The sequence below is a fragment of the Dreissena polymorpha genome, chromosome 2 (assembly GCF_020536995.1).
Source record: "Dreissena polymorpha isolate Duluth1 chromosome 2, UMN_Dpol_1.0, whole genome shotgun sequence".
NCBI classification, from domain to species: Eukaryota; Metazoa; Mollusca; class Bivalvia; order Myida; family Dreissenidae; genus Dreissena; species Dreissena polymorpha.
Window position 1 is genome coordinate 110,049,990 of NC_068356.1, and position 26,153 is coordinate 110,076,142.

At 34.4% G+C, this 26,153-nt stretch overlaps 2 protein-coding genes across 4 annotated transcripts in view; both read right to left on the reverse strand.

Moving 5' to 3' along the window:
- Nucleotides 1–13,089, reverse strand: part of LOC127868481 (short-chain collagen C4-like) — a 40,915-nt gene extending 27,826 nt beyond the window's left edge. The window contains exons 1-2 of one of the 3 annotated variants that reach the window (XR_008044142.1): nt 12,771–13,089; nt 8,313–9,124 (exon numbers count right to left, since the gene is read on the reverse strand). Coding sequence is in view for 2 of the 3 variants with exons in the window: in XM_052410302.1 (XP_052266262.1) it covers nt 8,547–9,124; nt 12,771–12,969 (777 nt within the window). In the remaining variant the exon portion in view is untranslated. Of the gene's footprint in view, nt 1–7,528; nt 9,125–12,770 lie in introns of those variants that run through there. The other 2 variants (XM_052410303.1, XM_052410302.1) reach the window with 2 other exon arrangements.
- Nucleotides 1–20,857, reverse strand: part of LOC127868479 (short-chain collagen C4-like) — a 67,359-nt gene extending 46,502 nt beyond the window's left edge. The window contains exons 1-2 of the mRNA XM_052410299.1: nt 20,612–20,857; nt 19,875–20,134 (exon numbers count right to left, since the gene is read on the reverse strand). Of these exons, the coding sequence (XP_052266259.1) occupies nt 19,875–20,134; nt 20,612–20,810 (459 nt within the window). The 5' untranslated portion in view covers nt 20,811–20,857. The remainder of the gene's footprint in view (nt 1–19,874; nt 20,135–20,611) is intronic.
- Nucleotides 20,858–26,153: the final 5,296 nt, after the last annotated feature.

The following is a 26,153-nucleotide window of genomic DNA, read 5'->3' on the forward strand; positions in this document are numbered from 1 at the left end:
TAGTTTATTTGCGAATAGATGATAGTCGTTTTTAATTGTTTTCGCCACAAATGTGCAACTCTGTGCGTCTATCGGTTCTATTTGAACAGGTGGGAAATTTAAGTTAATGTCTCGTTGCACAATATTATCAAATTTGAACATTTCTTTATGAGGAAATACAGATTGAAAGATATATAATGTTCAAGTATAAAGTGACAATTGAAAAGTCATGTCTGCAGCGCGTTCATAGTTCGTGAGGGGGGATACATATCAGGAGGCCGTTTTATCAACAGATCATAGGGCGATCTTACGTAAGGTTCGTAAGATTCGGTCGTTCGTATCGTGAGAACTATTAACCGTTTTTATCAAATAAATAGCAGCTAAGATGTGGTAAGATTTTATCTTAACGTAGCGTTAAGCAAAATTATGTAGATTGGGTAAGACCAGTCTCAGCGTTCGTAAACATGGCGGCCATAGCAGACGTCGTTAAGCCAAGGGAATGGAGGCTGCTTCGATATAGAAAGACAGTTAGGCTAGTATTTCATCTGTCCGTATCCGCATCCGCATATCCGCATCCGCAAAAAAATAGAACAAGTTGAAATGCACTGCGCTTATTCTATTCATCCGCATCCGCATCCGCATATCCGCACGCGAAATAGGCGTCCACAAAAAAAAGCTCAAGTGAGCATTCTAATGCGGATGCGGACAAGATACGGACGGCATTTAGCACGATGAAGGAAGCTGTCATCTCAAAAATCAACTGAAAAACTAATCGAATTCGAAAAAAATTACCCGGAATTATACAACCAACGCAGTTCTGCATATCGGGATTATGATTTCACTTAAAATGTTTGGAAAAGCATAACCAAGGCACTAGAAGAAGATGTTTCAGGTATTCACCATATGTATTCTTTTACAGACATAATGGTGATCTGTACCTTATATCTACTTAAATTCACGCTTGTCTTTCATAATAATTATCTCAATTATAATTTTCAGTTTTATCCATATATTTTTTTCCCCAAAAAAGAAAGATACGTTCGACGTATGCGGATAAATGGAATATAGTGTCCGTATTATGATTTTGCGGATACTGATGCGGATACGGATGCGCATACGGATGCGGATAGATGGAATACTAGCCTTAGACGTGGAAAGTTTGAGTCGGTATCTACTTGGCAGGCGATCCATTGAGAGGCTAGTGGAGTTGTTGACAGAGGATCTACAAAACCGATGAGGGGATAACATTAAAAACCTGTCCTGACGCAGATTTGATTTAACATCCATTTACATGTTCTGTTGTTAATGCTCCAAATTTAATTGAACTTACTTTCGTTTGATAACGTTTAATGACTTTGTTATTTCTACATAAATGTTAAAGAAAAATAATTTGAACCGTTTTAAATAGAAATGTGCGTCTGAATGTTTTAAGTTTGGTTCATTTATTGTTAAGTCGTAAAAAAGATAAGTATTTAAATTTCTTGTTTTTACTTTTCATCAAAACCAATGTTTAATTGTTTCTTTTAAACTAAAACTGTTCAGTTAATGACTTATATCTAAAAAAAATAAGGTTGAATTAGTAGCTAGAAATTGCATATTCAGGTAGTTGCTTTGCTAGTTAGTTTGCGGCACAATTTACTGACTTATATTTTTACAGTTTTGAATTTGATTTCCACCTTTTATAATGTATGGGATATCTTCCCAATTGAAATTAATTTTTTAACTTAAGAAAACCGAGTATTAGCGATAAACTGTCAGATAAGTTTGAAAATTTAACAGAAAATGTACAGCTTAGACAAATCAATCTCAGACTAATGGTTGGTTATGACAGTAGTTGGTTCACCTGCCCAGTGGGCATCAAACGTTTTGCGAACGTTGCTGCAACGTAATATTTAGGTCGCAACGTCGGCAACAATTACCGAACGTTGCCACAACGTTGCATACAAAACATTACCCGGACGTTTCATCAAACGTTGCAGTTTGGTTGTCACAATGGTGTATATAAAATCTTTCCCGACGTTTTTTGTTTTTAGGTTGCATTCAAACGTTGCAGTTTGGTTGCCACAATGGTGTATATGAAAGTTTTCCCGACGTTTTTTTCCAACGTTGCTGCAACGTTGGATTTAGGTTGCATTCAAATGTTGCAGTTTGGTTGTCACAATGGTGTATATGAAAGTTTTCGCGACGTTTTTTTCCAACGTTGAGGCAACGTTGTATTTAGGTTGAATTCAAACGTTGCAGTTTGGTTGTCACAATGGTGTATATGAAAGTTTTCCCGACGTTTTTTCCAACGTTGCTGCAACGTTGTATTTAGGTTGCATTCAAACGTAGTATTTTTTAATTCTTTTTTCAAATAATATAAAAATAAAAACTATTTACTGCCAACCGCCCTTTCGAGTATTATCGGCAGATATGCACACTGTCGAGTCCGTTTCGCAGAAAGAACAAGTACTTGGTGTCTATAGAGGGGATAATGAAACGCTCCCCGAGTAGGAATCGTACTTTATAATAATACAGTTCATGCATAGCATCAATGAAAATATGATTTCTTGTAAATTTTAGAAATTCAATTTTTTAAATTTTACAAATAAGTTGCTTAAACTTAAAGATGCTAAAGATGAACTTTAACTCAAAATCGCCGATGAAATTCAAAGTTTCAACCCAAACTGAATTTTCAACATTATTTTCGGAATCTTGAGACAGTCGCCGTGGTGTAGTGGATGAGGTGTCCGCCTAGCGAGCGGGAGTTGGTGTGTTCGATTCCCATGCGGGGCGCATTTTTTTATATCATTCATTTTATTGCGTTTTAATGCGACCTAAATACAACGTTGCAGCAACGTTTGGAAAAAACGTTGAGGCAACGTTTGGAAAAAACTTCGGGAAAACTTTCATATACCCCATTGGTACAACCAAACTGCAACGATTGACTGCAACCTAAATACAACCTTGCAGCAACGTTTGGGTGCCCACTGGGTGATTCTCACATAGCTGGTCCCAGTTGACCACACTGCAATAGGATTTTTCAGTAAATAAAATAAGCTGGGCTTTGTAGCAGTATTTTAATAATGTGTATCCAACTTTTGTGAGTCTAGTAATTGTATTATTTAGGTGTGCGTTAAAAAAATATGTCTTCTTGTAATATGAAGACTCAGACACTGATAGACCTTATCAACTTCAAAACGTTCACCTGACACTGACCTTATGCATTAAACTGTTTTGCATTTAGATGGTTATTTCCTGAATGAAATCTGCCAATTTTCCCTTAAATTGACAATAAAATACCCCCACTGAATTGATTTCAGTTAACTCCTTTAAATCATATCAAGCAAGAAAAATCCATCGGAAAACGTTTGACAGGAAATCACGGGTTGAATTTATTGTAAATGAAATAACATTTATAGCGTTTATTTAGACTAACTTTAATTAATGTTGACATGCATTTTATTACAACACAACTACGGCACTGTGTGATTTATGGTTATATACTCATGGGCAGATGAAAAACATTACAGTGTACAAAGAAGCACCATATTGGCAAGGAATGTCTGTTTAATTACTTGCATGCTAACTATTTATTATACACATAACTCTTTCATTATTTGTTGGTTCTTGAAACTTCCAAAATCTTTTATCGACATTTGTCTGATTTTCTTACTGCTAGTTATGCGTCATTGTAATGATAAAATTTGAAACCAACAACTGCATTTTTTTAAATGTGTAAGAAGTTTACTTTGATTTTACATTAAAACATAACTATTTTAAAGCAGTATGTTATAAGATGGAATCATAATTCAACATTTTGATTATTTTTTGTACATTTAGTAATTATTAGCTTTAATTATGTGTTAATATTTCGGTAGGTAATTGTGAAGCTTCGGTACCTTGCAAAAGGTTTCCAAAGCGATTTCATAACGCATTCGTTGAGAAACTTCATTGTTGATCCATATTATAGATCTTAGTCGAGCCTGATTACAGTTCTATTTTCCTAATCTTTAGCCTCATCGCGATAAAACTAAATCTGAATATTCTTTATCTTGACTTTACTTGGGCGAAGATTAAAATAAGGTCACTGGAAGTTAAAAGTGGAAGTAAAAATCAATGTCACCAGGCCAGACCTTCTACACATGTTTGACCTTGATCACAGCTTAGCGCAATAAAACAGGAATGGCTTTTGTGTTTATAATAGTAATTCTTTGTTATGGGTTATTTACCTGTAATAAATATCATGTCTGGGGTAAGAAATAAAGATCATCCGACATGGTACACATGGATTGGAACAAACGAACGAAAATAAAAAACCTTAAGAAAATCAATGCCACGTTAGGCAACACAGTACTACTTCCTGTACAAAAAGAGTGTACTTATGTCACAGAGCCGGATGCACTGTACTTTTAAATAAAATAATCTACATTTTACAGAAACGTTGATCGAGAGCAAAGTGGCAGAGTGTCTGCTTTAAATACATAGAACTATACTTGTATTATTATTTTTTTAGAAGGATATATAGTTCATCGTGAATCGATTGTTAATGATATTGATAGTTTTACGAGAAAAGTAAGGATGGTAAAGAATATCCGGATATCCGAATACTGGTCAATTATCCGTATGGTAAAAGAGGATACGAATACTTTATTAAACGCTATAACCTCGTTTGTTATGCACATTATGAATATTTCGACATTAATCTGTATACCAGACAGCGTTGACGGACTGTCATAAATCCATTGTTTGTTTCTCAGCGGGTGTCTTTGACAGGCAAGCTTTATGCCTTATTGCTCACTTGCACATCCGCGTTTTATGTTATGGTCATTTCTATTCGATTATTGACGCAGAATGGCTACATGGCTTCAAATAATGGGTGCAATACTGATAAAAACGTGCGCTATGTAAATTCAAATTAAAAGGGCTTCTTGTTTTCGAATTTGTTCATATGAAAATTCATCTGCAATAAAACACAGTATAAATAAAGTTTTGTCTTTTATTACAGTCGTGTAAAACTAATTTCACGTATTTTTTCGGCTTTGATTATGATCCAACAGACTGTTTTGATTCGATCAGACAGTCAGAGTGAAGTAGAATACATAAATCTTCAGGGGGAACAAGGTTAATTAAGTTATGTTCCCAGACATGGGATTTGTGCAACTTAGCACTTGACAAAAAAATGCAATTAAAGGCAGTACAAATTGAAGGTAAAACAACAACACAGCCGATCGATTGAGTCGCAGTATTCTTTATCCCATAGAATGGATATTGAATCAAGCGATAGAAGAGATGATATTCAAAATGTGTGGGCAACCTCTGATTTTGCGCAAAAACAGAATAAAATTACAACACTATTTTTCAGTTGAGTATATTATCCAAATGTGTATGCAACAAACGCATTATCAGCTATGCTTTCTTTTGCTTAACCGCATGAAGATAAAATACCAGTGAGTTAACATCCATTTATTATTAGTGTGCTTTATGGGTTTTTAAGAGTAGCCCACCGGTAAATAAGATTGTACATGATTGGAACCTACTTATTGTTTTGCAGGTCTATGAACAAGGCACTGCTGAAGTATGTGATGTGCTTCTTATAGCAATTACCAATTTAAGACGTTGGTGTGATCTTCAGTCTCTTACACTTGGAGAAGAAATTGTTAGTGTACAAAAAGGGTGTTACTTTTGTAATAAATGGTTTAAGCAAGCGGGATCGAATTGGTCATATAAATCCAACTATATTTATCCATGCATTTCCAGAATCAAAGTTGTTGAACCTCAAGCATGCAATAACTATATATTTAAGAAAAACTGAACAATTTAGACACATAGATAATACAGAGTAGTTAAAATGATTTGTTTCGTATGTGATACCTCATAAATCTGTATAATTATAAACAAAACATTAAGGATGTTTAAAATAAAGGACTCTCAACTCGAGCAGTAGCCCCTTCATGGTCTTTGTACAAAATTAAGGACTTTTCATGAAAAGTATCATGAAAGCAGCTGTTTGGACAAACAGTCCACTTTTACACGTTTCTTTTTAAAGAGTGTAAATGCTAATTTTCTTGAATAGAAATGTCGACTTATACATATTAGCGATTGGGAAAAGAACTATTAATGGTTATGAATTGTTTTTGTACATGACTAAACATATGGAAAATAACATAAAATGTTGAGGACTATTATTCGAAGTTAAATAGTCGCTGTTAAGTTTTTAAATATTCTAATTAAAATGCATAGTTAAGCAGGTGAGGCAGACCTACACATACTGCTTTCTAGAATCAGTGGAAAGAACTTTCCAAGATCATATTTTCCCACCCTTCATTTTAAATTGCTCTGGTATCTTTAGATATCCAAAATGTATGTCAAGCAAGTATAGTAATGAAATAAAATTGGATTTTTTTAAATACTTACTTGAAATTTAAACAGCAAACAACTTTATAAACAATTGTTGTTTTCCGTTCTTTAAAACTCTTTTAGAGAATACGGCTAATCACATGTTTACTTAGCTTACATTCGCGTTTTTAAAGGTGACGATGTTTTATGTTATATGGGATTTTTTATCGAATTCCTTATAAATATCATGTAAGAAGAAGAGTGTGTTTTTAATGTACAATTATTTTCTTTCGTTAATTACAGACAAGTAAGAAACGCCCGTTTTTATCTATTTTCCATTGTAACTTGAAACTACCGACTTTCATTCACTTGCCTGACCGCTCAATATTTGCAGAAACTACGTATCTGGTCTTTATTCAATAATAATACCAAGTCAACCCTGGCTTATTTTAAAGAATAGACGTTCCTTAATTAAGATATAAACGAATGCGTTCCATCGTCCTATGATTTCATTTTGTTTCAAGCGGGTATACAAGATCTTAAAATATTCCAAAACGAATACATAGTTCGTTTACAAAACTAGACAAAAAGTCCAGAACAAGTAGTTCCAGAATATCAAAGAAATAAGCGTCTTGTGCAATAGCAAATAATTCATTTATGAAAGATACGTACCTGTTGGAAAATCGACACTTAACTATGGATAATAATTTGGCGGAGTAACAGACATAATACACACTTTTTGGTCCTACAACATGTGCGACTAAATGCGCTGTTTAAGGCGTTCACTGATCGTTAGGAAGTTCATTTAAGTAAAACAGCGTTTGATTCATTGCACCATTATACAATTATTAATTGGTTGTATAGAATATGTCTCGTATATTTACAAAGTTTGTTTGAAGAATATGACCACTGTAGATACCACGTATGCTTTTCTCTTGATAAAAATTTGCCACAATATCTATGCCTAGTTCTAATATGGTACGTCATATTTAAACGAATTACAGCTTGTAATCACCGTGTTACCACTCTAGATGCCATTAGTATAAATCAATCGAAATAAAACTTGGTCAGAATGTTTCTCTTGACAATGTTTTGACGAATCTGTGTCAAAAACAAGGTCTCCGTTTGCATTTCAAATTCAAATTCTTTGAAAAAACATTATTACCATTCTAGAAGCGACATACATATTTGCCGACGTTGTGATGGCAGATAAAGTAAAAAGAATCAGGAGATCAATAGATTTGATGCAGGTTGTGGTTATGCACCGGGAAATATGCGTCTTTTTTATTGTTCCAAGATTTAATATACATACATTTATTTCAAATGGGAAAGAGGCTCAATACGTTTACATGTATTATTCTGGCAAGTAACGTTATTTTCTTTAAAAATGTTGCAACACTACATGTTTCTGCTCATATTTGGAAAATAAATGTAATATTAATATAAGTTTAATAATATGTTTGTTAGATCTAATTACTGCATATACGACGGCTGAATATAAGAAACGTAAATTATCATTCCTTTGTAGCCCGTCTTCGTTATTGAGTGTCAGAACAAAACGCGCAATTATTTTATGCTTTCCGGTGGATTATAGAGAAATATCAGTAAATTAATTCATTGTTAACTGTGAAATTACGTCATTTTTTGACGAAATGACGTAATTATCCCAGCGAAATTATTTCGTTTAAGTCTTTAACAGTGTATATAAACTGTGAAAAAAAGCATAAAATAAAAATAAAATGCGTTGGATTCGGTAGAATATCGTTTTTAATTCACTCGTGATCATAGAACAAATATATTTTCACGAGTGGCGCAACACTCGTGGCTGCGCCACTCGTGAAAATGTTATTTTCTATGATCGCTCGTGAATTAAAATCCACCGAATCCAACGAATATCCTCTATGTAATCAGTTTTTTTTTACCGCCATACGGTTTACATATTTGTTGCGAGATGTGATAAAATAAAGTATAGGTTGTTTGGTTTTGAAGGTATAATATTTTTAACCGGTACACACCTTTTTTGTTCATTCATAATGGTTTGCGACATGACACATTTACATGTCAAGTAGAATACTGACGTTTGATAATTGTTCATTCCACTTGTTACAGCAATAAATGCGTTTATTAACATGTCTTTATAATTGTAAAATTAACGCCAAATATATTATGGGCAATATTCGACTATGATTTCCATATAAAACCGAACAATATTGACATAATCGTATTTTGTTTTATGTCCTCCGTATTGATTATTTAGTTTGAGAACAGACCGCACACGTAATGAGTTTATTTCCGTCGTACGGTGGACACTTCAGTGCACCGCACACAGCCTTCACAAAATACAGCAAGGCTCCGTTCTGGTCGCCAGAATTGCTCCCTTCTGCAACCATCGCCTCTGAATCTACGCAGATAAATTCTTTGCTGCCGGCGTGACTTTGAAACGATGCCATCAGGTATCCGTAGTACTCAAGTTTCCATCCGTGATAGCAAATATTCCTTCCTGGGATCATTATGGTCGCTCCTCTGGATTTACACGCTGCACAAGGAACCTCGTTGTTATGGATATGCGTCAAGATATTTGCCGTATTGATCTCGTATTCTGCACCATATATCAAACCAACCTCAGATGCCGTTGGACTTCCGTTAGCCCATCTTGGTTCCTTGGATAGACAAAGATAGTTCACGCCACTTCCTGTGTGAGTATAATGGGAACCTGCCACAAATCCGTCATAGATGAACGAAGACCCTGTTGGACACGTATCTCGGCCCCAGCGTGTATACACGGATCCAACTTGATCTTTCACTTCCTCCTTTAGTCGGGTACTGTCTGCAAAACATAGAACGTTATCTTTACACTGCGGGAAATCACGTGATCACAAAAGTACATCGTAGGCACAAAATGTAGGAAAAAGCTCTCGCATAATGACGAAAATCTAGGTGTTCTCATATTGTATAGTATCAAAATAAATGATAACTATGCGCAGAGTACCCGCTTAGTCGCCTTATGTACTCTGGTAATTGTCGTTTTTCTTAGATTTCTGTAGTTTTCTCAAACATTCAGGAACAATAAAAAATGAAAATTGTACATCGTCAGAACATAATTTATTTTGACGTGTTTGCTATTCAAGACGACAAACAACGAAATATATACAACATTTTTTGGTTGATAACATGCTAAGAGTATTTCGTACATGGTTTTGCACATTGTTTAAGCTTTTTTTAGATCTGTGGCGAGGAATTTTTTAAATAGTACATCGTCTGAACTTTTTTTGTTTGAGTACATCGTCTGAACGGTTTTGAGTACATCATCTGAACTGCTTCTGTTTTTACTTTTAATGCGATGTTTATCATAATAAAATTGTAATAACATCTGTGATCAGCCAATAACTTTATTTATAACGCTAGTATTCTTTTAATTTTACAAAAATTAATAGACAAAGAAATCCTAAATGCCCATATGTGAATGTGTGTTTATTCAATGTGTTAAAAATGTATTTGCTGTTATATTGTCAACTATATGCTATTATATTTAAATTTCAGAACTGAGATTAGATTGCACCACACAAGGTCCACGAAGACTTTGCCAACAGCAAATTGAATCCAGTAACGTTCTACATATCGATGCGCAAATAAATTAAGCCATCAATATGAAATGGGCAAATTACACTGGATTGCTTTTGATTGTTTTATAGTGAGAAATAAACAACAATGAACGGAATGAAACAAGCTTCAGTAAGGGCAATTTTAAAACTGCACTACCATGACCACGAATATTTGTGCTAAGGTACAGCTGGCTTGGTTTGGACACGTCACCAGGCACGAATCTCTGTGCAAGACTTTTCTCTATGGCAAGTTAGAGGGAGGTCGACGCCTTGGCCATCAGAATAAAAGCTGGATGGATAATGTAAGAGTGGACATCCCTTCCCATGGATGAATTTCATCTAAGCAGCACACAACAGACTTGACTGGAGGAGGATTTCTGTATTGCTGTCCCTCATTTCCCCAAAACAGTCGAACCGGTCAAGGGATTGATGAGAAAATTATCACCGTGATATGACTTTAATAAATCTTGATAATGACTGTGATAAAGAATTTATTTAAACTAACAGTCATATATTTGAATTTGTGAACATGCCAATCTATGTACTGTATATGTGCATAATATTTACCTCTCTGACTATGACGTAACGAATAGGAAGTACTGGAATATTAGTTTAGTGAAAATAAAAATTACATTTGTTTCATAAAGCATAAAACGTTAAGTTTCTTATTTTTAGCTCACCTGAGCACAAGGTGTTCATGGTGTGCTTTTAGGATCATTTGTCCTTAATGTGTCGTCAACATTTTTCCTTGTTAACACTCTAAAGGTAACATTTATTGCTTGATTGTCATGAAAATTGGTGAGAAAAGTTGTCCTAATGATATCTTTTTCGTGTTTGAAACTAGGTCACACCAGGTCAAAACCTAGGTCACTTGGTCAAAGTAAAGAAAACGATTGTTAGCACTAGAATTCACATTTATAGTTCAATCTTCTTGGACCTTCGTCAAAACGTATGTCTTAATGATATATCGGCTTTCTATAAAAATGGTTCTGGTTCGTTGAAAAAGATTGCCTCCAGGGGGGGGGGGGGGGCATATTTGCTCACATGGCTATAGTAAAACCTTTTAAACACTCGAGAAGTCACATTTATACTTCAATCTTCATGAAACTTTGTCCGAACATTTGTTGTTATGATACCTCGGCTGAATTCGAAAATTATTACGGTCCGTTGAAAAACACGGCCACTAGGGAGCGGGGGCAGTACCGTTAACCTTGTATGGCTATAGCAAAACCTTGTTAACACTATCGTTTATAAAAAAAAACTTGCTGCACTGATGTTGTTCATTGGTACTTGTATCTGACAATGTAGAAAATACTCTAAGCACTAGTTGTAATGCACCACATGCTGAAGTGTACAAATGCATAATTTCAACATTTTTCTAGGCTATCAACAGCAGTATATTCTGTTATGAAGACATTCATGTACCGGGTATAATATATATATAAAATAGATAATAGATATAAAAGTCCTCAAAAAGCTTAAATCCAGTAAATTACTCTCGAGTATCAAATATACTTGTGTAAAGAGTATTTGCTGTTTTTTGCTAATGTTTTATATATCCCCCCCATCAAATTGGAAACATGTCCGGTAGAAGTTATTTTATCAGTTATTTAGCTAGTCGAGTCAATAAAATATTTTACTTCCTGCGTGTGGCCACTTCTGACCCCAGTCAAGATTAAATAACACATACATGTATTCGAGGGCCTCTATATGATGCTTCATATAAAATATAACACTAGGTCATAATGACTTCGTTATTAACATTACATTTTATTTCATGACATAACATTAACATAATTTTTATTTGGCATAAAATAGCACAAAGCATTCGGAAAGTCTATAACAATTCATTACATTGGTATTAAAAGGATGTGGTAGAATCTGAGAGGAGTTGATATATGAGATGTAGATATACAACTATTTCATATCTTAGATACATTATTACAAACTATTTTATGAAAATTATCTCGTTAAATTGTCTGCTTGTGTTGTAGTATTCTCATAGCTTTGAGATTCACACGATATCGATTCCACTTGACTGTTCTAAAAAAGATCTAAAAAAGCTTAAACAACGTGCAATACCTTGTACGAAATATTCTAAGCATGTTATCAACCAAAACATGTTGCATTTATTTCGTTGCTTGTCGTCTAGAATGTCAAAATAAAGTATGTCCAGACGATGTACAATTTTCATTGGATATTGTTCCTGAATGTTTGAGAAAACTACAGAAATCTAAGAAAAACGACAATTACCAGAGTACATAAGGCGACTAAGCGGGTACTCTGCGCATAGTTATCATTTATTTTGATAATATAAAATATGAGAATACCTTAATTTTCGTCATTAAGCGAGAGCTTTTTCCGCCATTTTGTGCATACGATGTACTTTTGTGATCACGTGATTCCCAGGAGTGTTTAAGGTCATTAAAACAAATGTATCCTTAATCAGTGTACGTGTATAATGTGTGGTTACTTTAAATAAAGTCCTTTTGCTTTTTGATAATACATTTTATTGTTCAGCACATTATGTCAATAGTGATGTTAGTGACGCCATTTGTTCTAAAAGAGGTAACGAAATGTTTTCCCAAAACGAAACAGCAAACAAAGAACCATCACAATTAGACATGTAAATATTATCGATATATTGTCTTAATTTAGTCAAAATAACCACTTATACTTTGTCCTGAAATGTATGTATAAGCACAATTTAAAGCTGTTTTTAAAAAGACAAATAATGTAACCAGCTTAATGTAAATGTCACCGTATCATTATGACGTTGATAACATAAATAACACTCTAGATATTATACGATATCAATATAGTACTTAAATGGTATCAGCTATATTTTACCTATAAGCTGTTTTCACTTACCTTCCAATTTTGCGCATGACTCCGAAACACTGTCAAGTCGTTGCTGTATTCGCTCCACGTTAAATTCCATTCGGACCATCTTTTCAAGGAGTTGTTCCTCGTAATGGAACCGAGAGCACTCTGGTTCCCGATCAGCCCTGCACGCAACCGAGGTTACGTACATAAACACCAAGAAACAAACTGTGCTTGCTACAAACATTTTTAGAATTGAATTGATTTCTGGCGTATTTATGGGTATCTTTTATATACAGGAGATACCCTGAAAACACGTATTGGAATCTTCTGTAAATTTATTGCTGAGAAAACACGCCAACAACCATTTAGCAGAGGAATGTACTTTTTATCGTCGTTTCAACAAAATGATTAATGAGGCTGTTGCTCCTATAAATTCCTATGTTCAGAGGCATTTTCGAGATAAAATAATCTCTTGGTGATGTATTTTATTTGGGAATTGCTGACTCTGGTTTTTACTTTGTTTCACCACAAATGTGCAATTCTGTGCGTCTATCGTTTCTATGTTAACATTTTAAATAGTAAAGCGAAGAATTTAAGTTAATTTCTCGTTCTTCAATTTAAGCAAATTTAAACCTTACGAGAAATAAAAGACCGGAATATATAAAATGTTGTAGTTTAAAGTGACAATTGAAAATTCATGTCTGTGGGGGGGGGGGATATGTATCAGGAGGCCGTTTTATAAAAAAAAATCATAAGTTATATTCGGTAGTACGCTTATCGTAAGTACTATTAACCATTTCATCAAAGATCTCAGCTAAGATGAAGTAAGATTGTTTTTTAACGCTACGATTGGAAAGACCAGTCTAAGCGTTCGTAAACATGGCGACTATAGCAGACGTCGTAAAGCCTAGGGAACTTTTCAGATATGTTTGCAGATATTGGAAATTGTCATTAAATGCTTTATTTTGATAAATGTATATATTGGATCTAAAAGGCTCCATTAAAAAGAATAAAATTAAAGAAAGAAAAAAAGAACCCTCAACTGGGCAGGAACCACTTGCCCCCTGGTGTAAAAGTCTACCGCTAAGACCATTCGGCGGCCATCCGTGCTCACACAATGCGTGATGTTTTATACTTTATATAAGAAATCCTCGTCGTGTCACAAAATATAACGACACCAACAGAACTCTCCAAATTATTCAATCGTTGCAATGCTTTATAATGTTAAGGTTTTAAAATCATCAAAAGATGCATAATTATAGTTGATATTTTATAGCATGATAAATTGTCAGTATTACTGTTTCCTCACAAATATCATAAGTACAACGAAAATTTGCGAATCTGAAACATTTTTTTTTAATGTTGTAAATTTACAAAAACGTGAAAAGGCCTTTTTAAAAGGATAATAATTTACTTTGATTTGTTTCACTTTTCATCAACGCCAATGTTTTTCGGAAACGATTTTCACACTTATTATCGGTAGTTGCTTTGCGACACAATTTACTGATTTACATTTTTCACATTTAATTTCCACCTTTCATAATGTCTGGAATATCTGCCCCATTGAATTTTAGTTCTCAACTTAATAAACCCGAGTATTAGCCATGTTCTGTCAACATAAGCTTTCAAAATTCTACATAATATGTACAGCGAATCAAAATTAATTTCAGACTGAGGGTTGGTTTGTACAGTAGCTGGCTCACCCGATTCTCACACAGCTGATCCCAGTCGACCACCAACCGCAATTGGATATGTCAGTAAATAAAATAAGCTGGGCTTTGCAGCAGTAAATTAAAAATGTGTATCCCACTTTTGCGAGTCTAGTTATTGTATTGGTAAGGCGTGATGTCTTCTTGAAATGTGCAGCCTCAGTCACTGATAGACCTTATAAACTTCAATACGTTTACCTGACACTGACCTGATACATTAAACTGTTATGCATTTATATAGTTATTTCCAGTATAAAATCTGCTCAACTTTCATTAAAATTGACACTAAAATAACCCACTGAATTCAATTCATTTAACTCACTTGAAATCAAATCATGCAAGAACATCGGAAAACTTTTTGAAGAAAATCAAGTTTTGTATTTATTATAAATGAAATAAATTTTATGGTGTTAATTTAGTCTAACTTAAATTATTGTTGGCATGCATTTCATTACAAAACAATTACGGCACTGTATGATATATGGTTATATGCACAATAGTCATGGGCAAATTAAATACCAACAGTATGCAAATAAGCACCATATTGACAAGGAATGTCTGTTTAATTACTTGCATGCTAACTATTTATAATAGACATAACTCTTTCAGTATTTTTTTGGTTATTGAAACTTCCAAATAATTGTCAATCAACATCTGTCATCGATATTTGTGCGATTTCTTATTGCTAGTGAAACGTCATTGTCATGATCAACTTTGAAACAAACAACTGCATTTTTTTAATGTGCAATAATTTTACTTTGATTTTACATTAAAAGATGACTATTTACAAGTATTATGTTAAAAGATGGAATCATAATTCAACAATTTAAAAAAATTAACTATGTTTTGTACATTTAGTAATTATTAGTGTTAAGTATGAGTTAATATTTAAGAAGGTATTGGTGAGGCATCGGTACATTTCAAAAAATCCCCAAAGCGATTTAATAACGCGTTCGTTGAGAAACTGCATTGTTGAGCCACTATAGATCTTAGTGGAGCCTGATTACAGTTATATTTTCCTAATATTTAACCTCATTGCGATAAAACTAAATCGGAATATTGCTTATCTTGACTTAACGTGGGCGAAGATTAAAACTAGGTCAGTGGAAGTCAAAAGCGGAAGTCAAAATCAATGCCACCAGGTCAGACCTTCTACACATGTTTGACCTTGAACACAGGCGCTCGATGGCAATGACTAAATGATCGACTATCCGTTGTGACGCAATTTTAGTTACCCGTTGTTTATTATAATGCATACACATACTTAATCAATTTAAATTTTCCGACAAAACGTCTTCTTAAAAAAAAGATAGTATATGATAGGATATGTATATATTTACTGACAAGGTAAATCTCTAGCCATTTTCTCAAGCAACTGAAGTTCATCATTACCCACAATTAAATCGCTGTCACCCCGCTCGCGTATTGAAATGCGCGCGCAGGCCGGGTACCTCGCTCTTTCTCTACAACAACAGCCAATACACACTACGGGCGCCAGATTTTATTTTTTACGCGCTGATTTTTTTCTGCAATTCACCATGGCAGACGAAATCAAGTTAAAAAATTGGTAAAGAATGATTCATGTGTATGCAATTTACAACATATTCCGTTGATTACCCCATTAAGTGAGTGATACAATAGTTACATGGATTGATCACATCGTTTGTGGAGGTCTTTATACAGTTTTCAAGTATTACCAGAATAGATAGATCTTAATCCCGACGTATATAAAATGATAAACTAAGGAATATTTTACTTAGTAGCTACGTTAATGCATACATGATTCTGTTCGAAAATGACCATCTTCTTTCAGTTTTAACAGAACGTATGCATGTACATGCGTGGTTCCCGGCCCATGTACATTCAAATTAAAAGGTTGTTTTGTTTTCAAATGCGTCATTATTAAAATTCATCTAAAACAAAACACAGTATAAATAAAAATGTGTCTTTCAATACAGTCGCGTTAAAATATCTTCACGTATGTTGCGGCTTTGATTATGATCAAACCGACTTATTTGATTCGATCAGACAGTCAGAGGTACAATACATAAATCGTAAGGGCAAACAAGGTAATCCAGTTCTCATACACGGGGATTGTGGGACTTGACGAACATATGCAATTGAAGGCAGTACAAATTGCAGGTAAAAACAATTACACAGCCGATCGATTGAGTTGCAGTATTCTTTATACAACAGAGTGGATATTGAATCAAGCGATAGAAGAGATGATATTTAAAACTTAAGGGAAATCTCTGAAAAGAGAACAAAAAGACAACACTTTTTTTCAGTTGGTCGTACCATCCAAACGTGTATGCAACAAACGCATGATCACTCACCCGGGACCAATTCTTTGCATACGTTTTTCCACTTTCTTCTCTGATACCAAGAGTTCTGTCTCAAACGACACAATGTCAGTGTCAGATCATTTAATTGCTACACATTGGCAATGCGGTTTGGGTGTCCTCATTTACTCGAACTTCTCATAGCAAACCAATAGCACATCTTGTTTAGGACAATCTATTATCTTAGAAAGGGATCCTTTATCCCAGTGTGAAAACTCTCAACCTGACTGCGTGGCAATTATCATCAAACAGTTTGCAATAAAAGAATGTTCTTCAGATACAAGACAAATAGTGTTACAATCATAAAGGTAGGGGACTAAAAGAGATTTCTCAGATAAATTCAGGAAGTTCTGTAGCTGGTGTGCGGAAAGGAAAATTGATACCTTTTCAATATCTTTGACTGAAACAGTTAAGGTTTTAAGAGATTTGTTTCATTCAGGTCTATAATACAGGACTATTGCTGGCTATAGGTCTATGCTTTCTTTTGTTTTACCGCATGTAGATAAAATACCAGCGGGTCAATATTCATTTAGTATTAGACTGCTAAAGGAGTTGCTAGTCGCGAGACCTTATGTAAAACATCGATACGCTTCAAAAAGAGATACGCAAATCCATGCCTGTATACAGGAACGAGCCCAAAGTGGGCCAATTAACTGTTATTGGTTAATTAAACGCGTATCTGTTTGTTCTGTATGACAAATTAAAAACTTACACATATTGTTCGTTACTGCTCCTACTTGAATTTTAAATAGCTAACACTATCAATTTATTTGTGTATATGCTTCTTAATCAAATGAACTTATATTTATACACACATAATCATGAACAGTTAAGGAAGTAAACATCTTTATAAACGATTGGTGTTTTTCTTTCAATAAAAATATTTTAAAGAATAAAGCTAATCACATTTTCACTAAGCTTACATTCGCGTTTTTTATTTGTGACGATGTTTTATTTTTTTATTTTCGAATTCCTCATAAATATCTTGTAAGAGATGAGTGTGTTTATAATGCATACTTATGTTCTTTCCTTTGTTACCGATAAGTAAGAAACGCCCATTTTCTTATATTTTCATTTGTAACTTTGTAGTACTGACTTTCATTCACTTACGTGACCGCGCAATATTTGCAGAAACTACGTACGTCTGGTTTTTATTCAATATGAATACAATATTAAGCCTAGAAAATATTTCAGGAATACCCGTTTCTTAATTAACATAAAAAATGCGTTGCATCGTCACATGATTGCATTTTATTTTAAGCGGGTATAAAAGATCTCCGAATATTTCAAAACTGATACAAAGTCCATGTATACAAAACTAGAAAAAAAATCCAAAACAAGTAGTTCCCGAATATCAACTAAATTAGCGCGCTGTGCAACTGTAAATAACTCATGTATGAAAGACATGTACAATGTTGGAAAGTCTCCACTTAACTGTCGATAATGTGTTTGCGGAGTAACAGACACATATCGATTTAAGGATAAAACAACTGTAGAGTACACAAATGCTTTTCTCTTGGTAACAGTTTGTCACAATATTAAATCCGAGTTCTAATATGGCACATCATATGTCACCAAGTTACATCTTACAACGTTACAATATAGATGTCACTTGTATAAATCAATCTAGAAACTCGGTCAGAATGTCTCTCTTGACAATATTTGTGTTAACATTCTAGAAGCGACATCAATGACTAAATCTTAATGAAACATGATCAGACTACTTATCTTGGCAATATATAGTGCAGTCTTAAATCTTAATCAAATGAAGTGAAAAACTAGGTAACTACGTCTTTGTTGGTGTACTTTTAACCCGAATGACCGCTTCAGGGCCATAATTTCCCTCGCGTTTGTTGTAGCATTGAAATTAAAGGTGTCATGGTTTTGCGTCACATTTATATTAAAAAAATTATCTAAACTGTTTGTGTCAGTATCACCAGTGTGTTGGGTTAAATTTTATGTGACAATCTGTTAAACATATTAAAAATTTTCAAAGCCTTTTCTTCGCAAAATTAAATGAGAATTTTAAAATGCAGGGGAAAATGTCCAAACATGTTCATTAGAAATTGCTTTACATTTTACCAATGTTTGCCGACGTTGTGATGGCCCATGACGTTATATGAATCAGGCGATCAACAGATTCTACGCAGATTGTGGTTATGTTACAGGAAATATGCGTATATTTTATTAGTGTTATTGTTCCAGGATTTAATAAACATGTACTTATTGCAACTGGAAAAGTGGGAGAATACATTTACACGTATAATTCTGGCAGCGAATGAACGTTATTCCCTTAAAAAATGTTGCATCAATTTTCATGTTTCTGCTCATATTTGGAAAACAAATTTAATATTGATATAAGTGTATTTATCTTTTTGTAATCTCATTACTACATATAATACCGCTGAAAATAAGAAATGTTGATTTTCAGTCCCTGGTAGTCCGTTTTCATTATTGAGGTAGAGCAGACCTCTCATGTACGTTTGAAATATTTGTTTTGTGGTGTTATAAATATAGCATTTATTTGTTAGTTTGTCAAGGTATAATATAATATACTGGTACACATCTTTTTTGTTCTTTCATTGTGGTTTACGACATGATACCTTTACAAGTACAATACTGGCGGTTGATAATTGTTCATTCCAATGCACTTGTTACAGCAATACATGTGTTTATTTACATATCTTTATTGTAAAATTGACGACATATTTATTTCGGGGCAATCTCCGATTATGATTTCCATAGTAAAGCAAATAAGAATAATATAATTGTGTTTTGTATTATGTCCTCCGTATTGATTATTTAGTTTGAGAACAGACCGCGCACGTGATGAGTTTATTTCCGTCGTACGGTGGACACTTCAGTGAACCACACACAGCCTTCACAAAATACAGCAAGGCTCCGGTTTGGTCGCCAGAATTGCTTCCTTCTGCAACCGTCGCATCTGAATCTACGCAGATAAATTCTTTGCTGCCGGCGTGAGCGTGATACGATGTCATCAGGTATCCGTGGTACTCAAGTTTCCATCCTTCGTAGCAAATATTTCTTCCTGGGATCATCATAGTCGGGCCTCTGGATCTACACGCTGTACAAGGAACCTCGTTGTCATGGAGATGCGTCCAGATATTTGCCGACGAGGTCTCGTATTCTGAACCATGTATTATACCAACGCTTGATGCCGTTGGATTTCCGTTAGCCCATCTTGGTTCCTTGGATAGACATAGATAGTTCACTCCACTTCCTGTGTGAGTATAGTGGGAACCTGCCACAAATCCGTCATAGATGAACGAAGACCCTGTAGGGCAAGAATCACGGCCCCAGTGGGTATACACGAATCCAACTTTATCGTTCACTTTATCTGTAAGTTGTATATTGTCTTTAATACAAAACAACATTACGTTAAATGTCATATTTAAGCTTAAATCAGTGTATATCATATGGTCAATTTAAAGATGACCATTTTGTGCTTTCAGATCAACCTTTACTTCGTCATTTTAGTTACGTCCTTTTTGTTCAAAATTGTTAAAGATCGAGGTGTTGTAAACAACATAAATAACACCATATATACCACAGAACCGTTTCAATTACACGTGTAAATTTGTCCGATATAATGTTTAAATTAAGTTAAAATCACCACTAAAAAAAGTACTGAGGTTTGTACTGGCATTATTTATAAACTTACTTTAAAAATAATTTTAAATAAATATGATGTTTAAAGTAAAATGACAATAACACCGTATCATAATGACGTTGATAACATGAATAAAATTCATTATATGATGTCGATATAATAGCTATACGAGTACCATTTTACTTATTATTTGTCTTTACATACCGTCCAATTTCCCAACAGACTCCGAAACGCTATCAAGTCTTTGCTGTAGGCGCTCTACGTTAAACTCCATCCTAACCATCTTCTCAAGGAGTTTTTCGTCGTAATGGAACCGGGAGCATTCTGGCTCCCGATCAACCCTGCTCGCCACTGATTGCACGTACAGAAACACCAAGACACAAACTTCGCATCTGACAAACATTTTAAGAATGAAAAGCTTCGTTGTATTATGGGTATCTATTATATGCAGGAGATATCTTCAGTAAATAAGATGTTGGATAACAAATTACAGCTAAAACATTCCAATAACAAGTTGGCAATAAACTATAATTGAATCATTGTTTCAAGGATTCACCATATGGCATTTTCTGATTTAAATCCGAGATTAAATCTGTGTCACGGTTGTCAAAAAACTAGGCCATACAATCAAATCTTTTTAAAAAAATCTAGAGACATTTATGACTTAATCTTGATGTAACTTGGTCGAAAAGTTTATCTTGACTTTATCTGAAACGAGTTTAAATTTGTGTCGCGTGCGTATAAAAACTAGGTCACCAGCAAAACCGTGTTACCGCTTTAGAAGTCACATATTTGACTCAATATTGATGACATTAATCATACATTTAATATTGCCTATATCCAGAAAGTGTTTAAATGTGGGTTAAAGCATGTCCACTACGAGCTTAACAGGTTTTTCTTATGCCCGTCTCTTATATTTATGTTACGGAGAAATAACTGTCTTATATATTAAGAAATGTTCATATTAGTTTCTATACATGTTATCAGTGTGTTAAATTAATAAAATCAATAATTAATGTATATGTTACAGTAACTCTGTTTCATGTTTGGACGCAACGAAATATCTATTTTTGTCTATTCGGAAATATGGGGCATTACGGTAATTTTGAAAGCTCTTTTTTGAATATTTTATGGACTATTTCATTGTATACGCCGTGTGAGAGCAGGTTGTTTTATGGATTAGGATTTGCATATGTTTCTTCATTTACTATTTTTAGTAAATGAAAAATCCGGGCGAGATTTATATCTCTTCATGTCATAGTCCCGCAACCACTTTCTATGTAAGAACCTAACCATTAAAAAGTTCATTCGTCCGAAACTGACAACTACAATAGTTCAATATTGCAGTAGGATTACGATATGATTACGTCCTAGAAATTAAGACAGAAGAAGGTCGGGCTCGATGCCCACTCTTTCATCGTTCTGAAAACTTTCAACCAGACACCAAGTACTGGTACAGGAAACAAATTCTTATGTTCTCAGTATTCCACACACATTCGATGCTTTCGAGCTTAAAATAACGAGATGTGTGTATTTCTAAGTTTATGAGGTTCTACATTATGTGTGGATCTGGAGTGTGCCACCCAATTAACTTCCTTGACTCAAACAAAGTTTAGATGATTTTTTAAATTGTAGCTGCAATTTCCAGCTATTTCGTTGTTACTGAAATATTTTTCAATTTTGGTTTTGTCGTGTGTTGTGGTGGGAAGCCGGAGTACCCGGAGAAAAACCCACATGTCCGGTATGGTGAACACTAACCAAACTCACATGCTGCCGGGAACGGGAATTAAACCTGTGTCGCCGAGGTGAGTTTACCAACCACTTCGCTAGCCGGAAAGCATTTTTTTATATATATTTACAATAAGATATAAATATATCGCCGGCACAAAATCTTCTATTTAGAAGGAGTGCTGTACCAGAAGAAAAAGAAGATTTAAAACTAATGAAATATATATCGCAGCCTACTTCATAGTGCTCATGCGACAACCGCAGATTACTCTCTTCAATTACGATATAAACGACAAACAAATGCTTTGTCACGTATATGATGAAATATTTATCTTCAAATTGCTAGCACTGACAAAATAAGAAAATGCTCAACCTCCGAATCTGAATAGCTGGTTCAAATTCCTGCATTCATAATCAACCACGTGATGATTGCCGAGCCACGTGGTACAATAATTTTCCAAATGGTATTTTTATTTATTTTTTTATTTTATTTAAGGTTTTTTGGTAAGAACCTAAACTTATAAACCTAATTTTTAAAATATTAAAGAAATGATTCTACTTGTCATAATATAAAACTTAAACATAAAAATACATTATTATAAAATCTGGTAGGATTTTCATGTGATGGCAGAGATTGTATGTGAGCATGGAACAACAACGGAAATTGGTTTATTATCGGAAAAATGAATGACTGGATTTAGTCGTATCTAAACGTTTTCACGGGAAGTAATACTATTTCAGAATAGACAAAAAAAATGACATTCCGTAAAGTCCAAAAATAAAAAAGCCATTTCATCAAAATCCAGAATCGATGAGGAATTTCGTAAATATAGAAAATTCACAGAGTTACTGAAACATATAAATTGTTAACTAATTTAACTCACTGATACCATGTATTGAAACTAATGTGAACATTATTTAATATATGAAACAGTTCTTTCTCCGTAACATAAATATAGAAGACGGGCGATAAAAAAAACTTATTATACCTGTTAACAGACTCTGCCATTTTCACCATGTCTGTCATAACGCTCCAAAGATCAAATTGTGACATTCCGGTTGTCATCGATGCGTCTGAATACGGAGACATACTCGCGCTCGGTAGGCTATCGACAGAGAGTGGAGTATCCGACCGGTAACAAATGAACGATGTGGACAAAGATTCACAATTTCTTTCTGTATGAACTTTAACAACGTGCTCTTAAATGAAAGCCTGCCTTTGAAAAATCGAGGCATTTACAGCATTTGTGCTTTTCCGTGGGGAAAGATTTTGAGTTTCCAAGAGTGTTCCCGGACCAGTATTTCATCAGGCACATATTAGGGAAATGTTATACTAAAACTGGGGAACCGGAAATGATTTTCTGGATTCGAATACCATTCTCTCTGAAATTGACACCCCCAGACATTAAATTAAGTTACTGGATGGGCGGTATCTATGTATCTATTCTATCACTCGGGGTAGCCTACGCCTGGTACCATTTTTGAAAAACCAGTCTTAGGCTATAAAGGCATATCTAGACTTGGACACTACACTCTGCTTGAACGCAAACTGGTCTGGCAAAGTTGCCTTACATCAGAGACACCAGATGTAGTGTTGGTCTTTACGGATTCATTTTCAAGAAATCAGATATGGGTATCTCAATTTGCTCTTCGAACAACTTGCGCAAATCAGTCCATATTTAAATCCACACGCTTTAAATGTCATCTAGTACGCCACACATTTTCCCGATAGCGTTGTCATAGGGAACTACCTGGCTGATATCCATCGGGTGGCGAACTGCGCCTGGCCTAGTTATATATATTTAACTACAAAAACTCTGCCCTTCACGTGCCGTTTCGCCCGCTAACGAAGCAACACTATAGCAATGTTCTAGTAGCCGGTAAGACAATATTTCAGACGTTTATTGCCAACGCTGCGACGAGAACGCACCCTACCGAGTTCAGCACTGGAGAGGCTGGGATGGCGGCTACATTAATGGTCAATAAAAGTTACTCGTCGCGAGACATGTTGGCTAACATCGATACGCTGCAAAACGCGCTACGCAAATTCATGCCTTTATATTAGGACGAGCCCAGAGTGGGCCAATTAACTGTAATTGGTTAATTCAGCACGTATCTGTATATTCTGTATGAATCATTTCAAGTTTACACATATTGTTCGTTATTGGTCTTACTTGAAATTTAAATAGCAAAGAACTTTGTTAACGATTGCCGATCTTCTTACTTTGAAAATATTTTTAAAAATACGGCTTATCACATGTTGACTACGCGATCATTCGCGTTGTTTAATGGTGACAATGTTTTATTTTATTTTCTGATTTTTTTCGAATTTCTCATAAATGTCATGTAAGAGGAAGAGTGTGTTTTAATGGACATTGATTTTCTTTCGTTAATTACAGACAAGTAACATACGCCCATTTTCATATATTTTCCCTTGTAACTTTAAACTACTGACTTTCATTCACTTGCGTGACCGCTCAATATTTGCAGAAACTACGTGTCTGGTATTTATTCAATAATAATATAATTTTAAACCTGGATTATATCTTAAGAATAGACGTTCTTAAATTAAAATAAAATAATGCGTTACATGCTCGTGTGCTTGCATATTTTTCAAGCTTGTATAAAAAATCTCAAAATATTTCAAAACTAATACAAATAAAGTTCATTTATACAAAACTAGACAAAAAGTCCAAAACAAGTAGTTCAAGAATATCAAAGAAATAAGCATGTTTTGGGATAGCAAATAATTACTTTATTCAAGGCATGTACACTTTTGGAAAATCGCCACTTAACTATGGATAATGTTTTGTCGGAGTAACGGACATACATGCACAGTTTTTGGTTCAACAACATATGCGACTAAATGCACCGGTAATGGCGTTCTTGGTCGTTATAAATTTCATTAAAGTAAATGGGATTTGATTTATTATACCATAATACAATTAATTGGTTTCATTGAATATTTCTCGCATATTTACAAATTGTTTTTAAGAATAAGACCACTGTAGACACCACGTATGCTTTTCTCTTTATACGACTTAGTCACAACAGTCATGCCGAGTTATAATGTGGTACCAAGTTACAGCTTGTAATCACCGTGTTTCCACTCTAGATGCCACTTGTATTAATCAATCTAGATGAAACTTGATCAGAATGTTTTTCTTGACGATATTAATGACGAATCTGTTTCAAAAACAAGGTCTCCGTTTGCATTTCAAATTAAAAAAAACATAAAATAAAAAAAACTTGTTACCATTCTAGAAGCGACATACATGACTCAATCTTAATGAAACATGATCAGAATACTAATCTTGACAATACATAGTCCAGTCTTGAATCTTGATTGAGTTGGGTTAACAACAAGGTAACTAGTTTGTTTACCTAGAACCCGGTTGACCGCTTCAGGGACATCATTTCCGTCTGGTTTTCTTTGCTAGCATTGAAATTAAAGATGTTATATTTTTGCGAAAAACAATAGTAAAATTTTTAATCGAAACTGCTTGTTTCAGTGTCATCACTGTTTTAGACTAAATTTCATGTTACAACGAATAAAACATTAAAATTTTTAAAGCTTTTTCTTAGGAAAATTAAGGAAAATATATAAATGCAGGTGATAGTGTCCGAAAATAGTCATCAGAATCGCCATACATTTCCCCAATATTTGCCGGCCTTGTGATGGCACATTAAGTAAAATGAATCTGGGCCCGGTTGCTCAAAGCATCGTTAAGTCTTAATGGACCGTTAAATGATAACGGACCTGTTAAAATCTGGGTTAGCGTTAACATTGGGTTGCTCAAAATAACGCTGGCTTTTAACGGCAAGTTTAACGTCAGTTTCTGCCGTTAACTTTAATTGAGGTTTAAAGCACAATTAAACAGTTAACGCTAGGTTTCAAAATGGCTGCTTTAGCTGTTCTGCCATTTAGGAAACCAAAGGAATTTCGATTGTCACATCATCTTGATGAATTAACTAGTGAAGAGTTTATTGCACTTTATCGTTTTTCTAAGAATGGAGT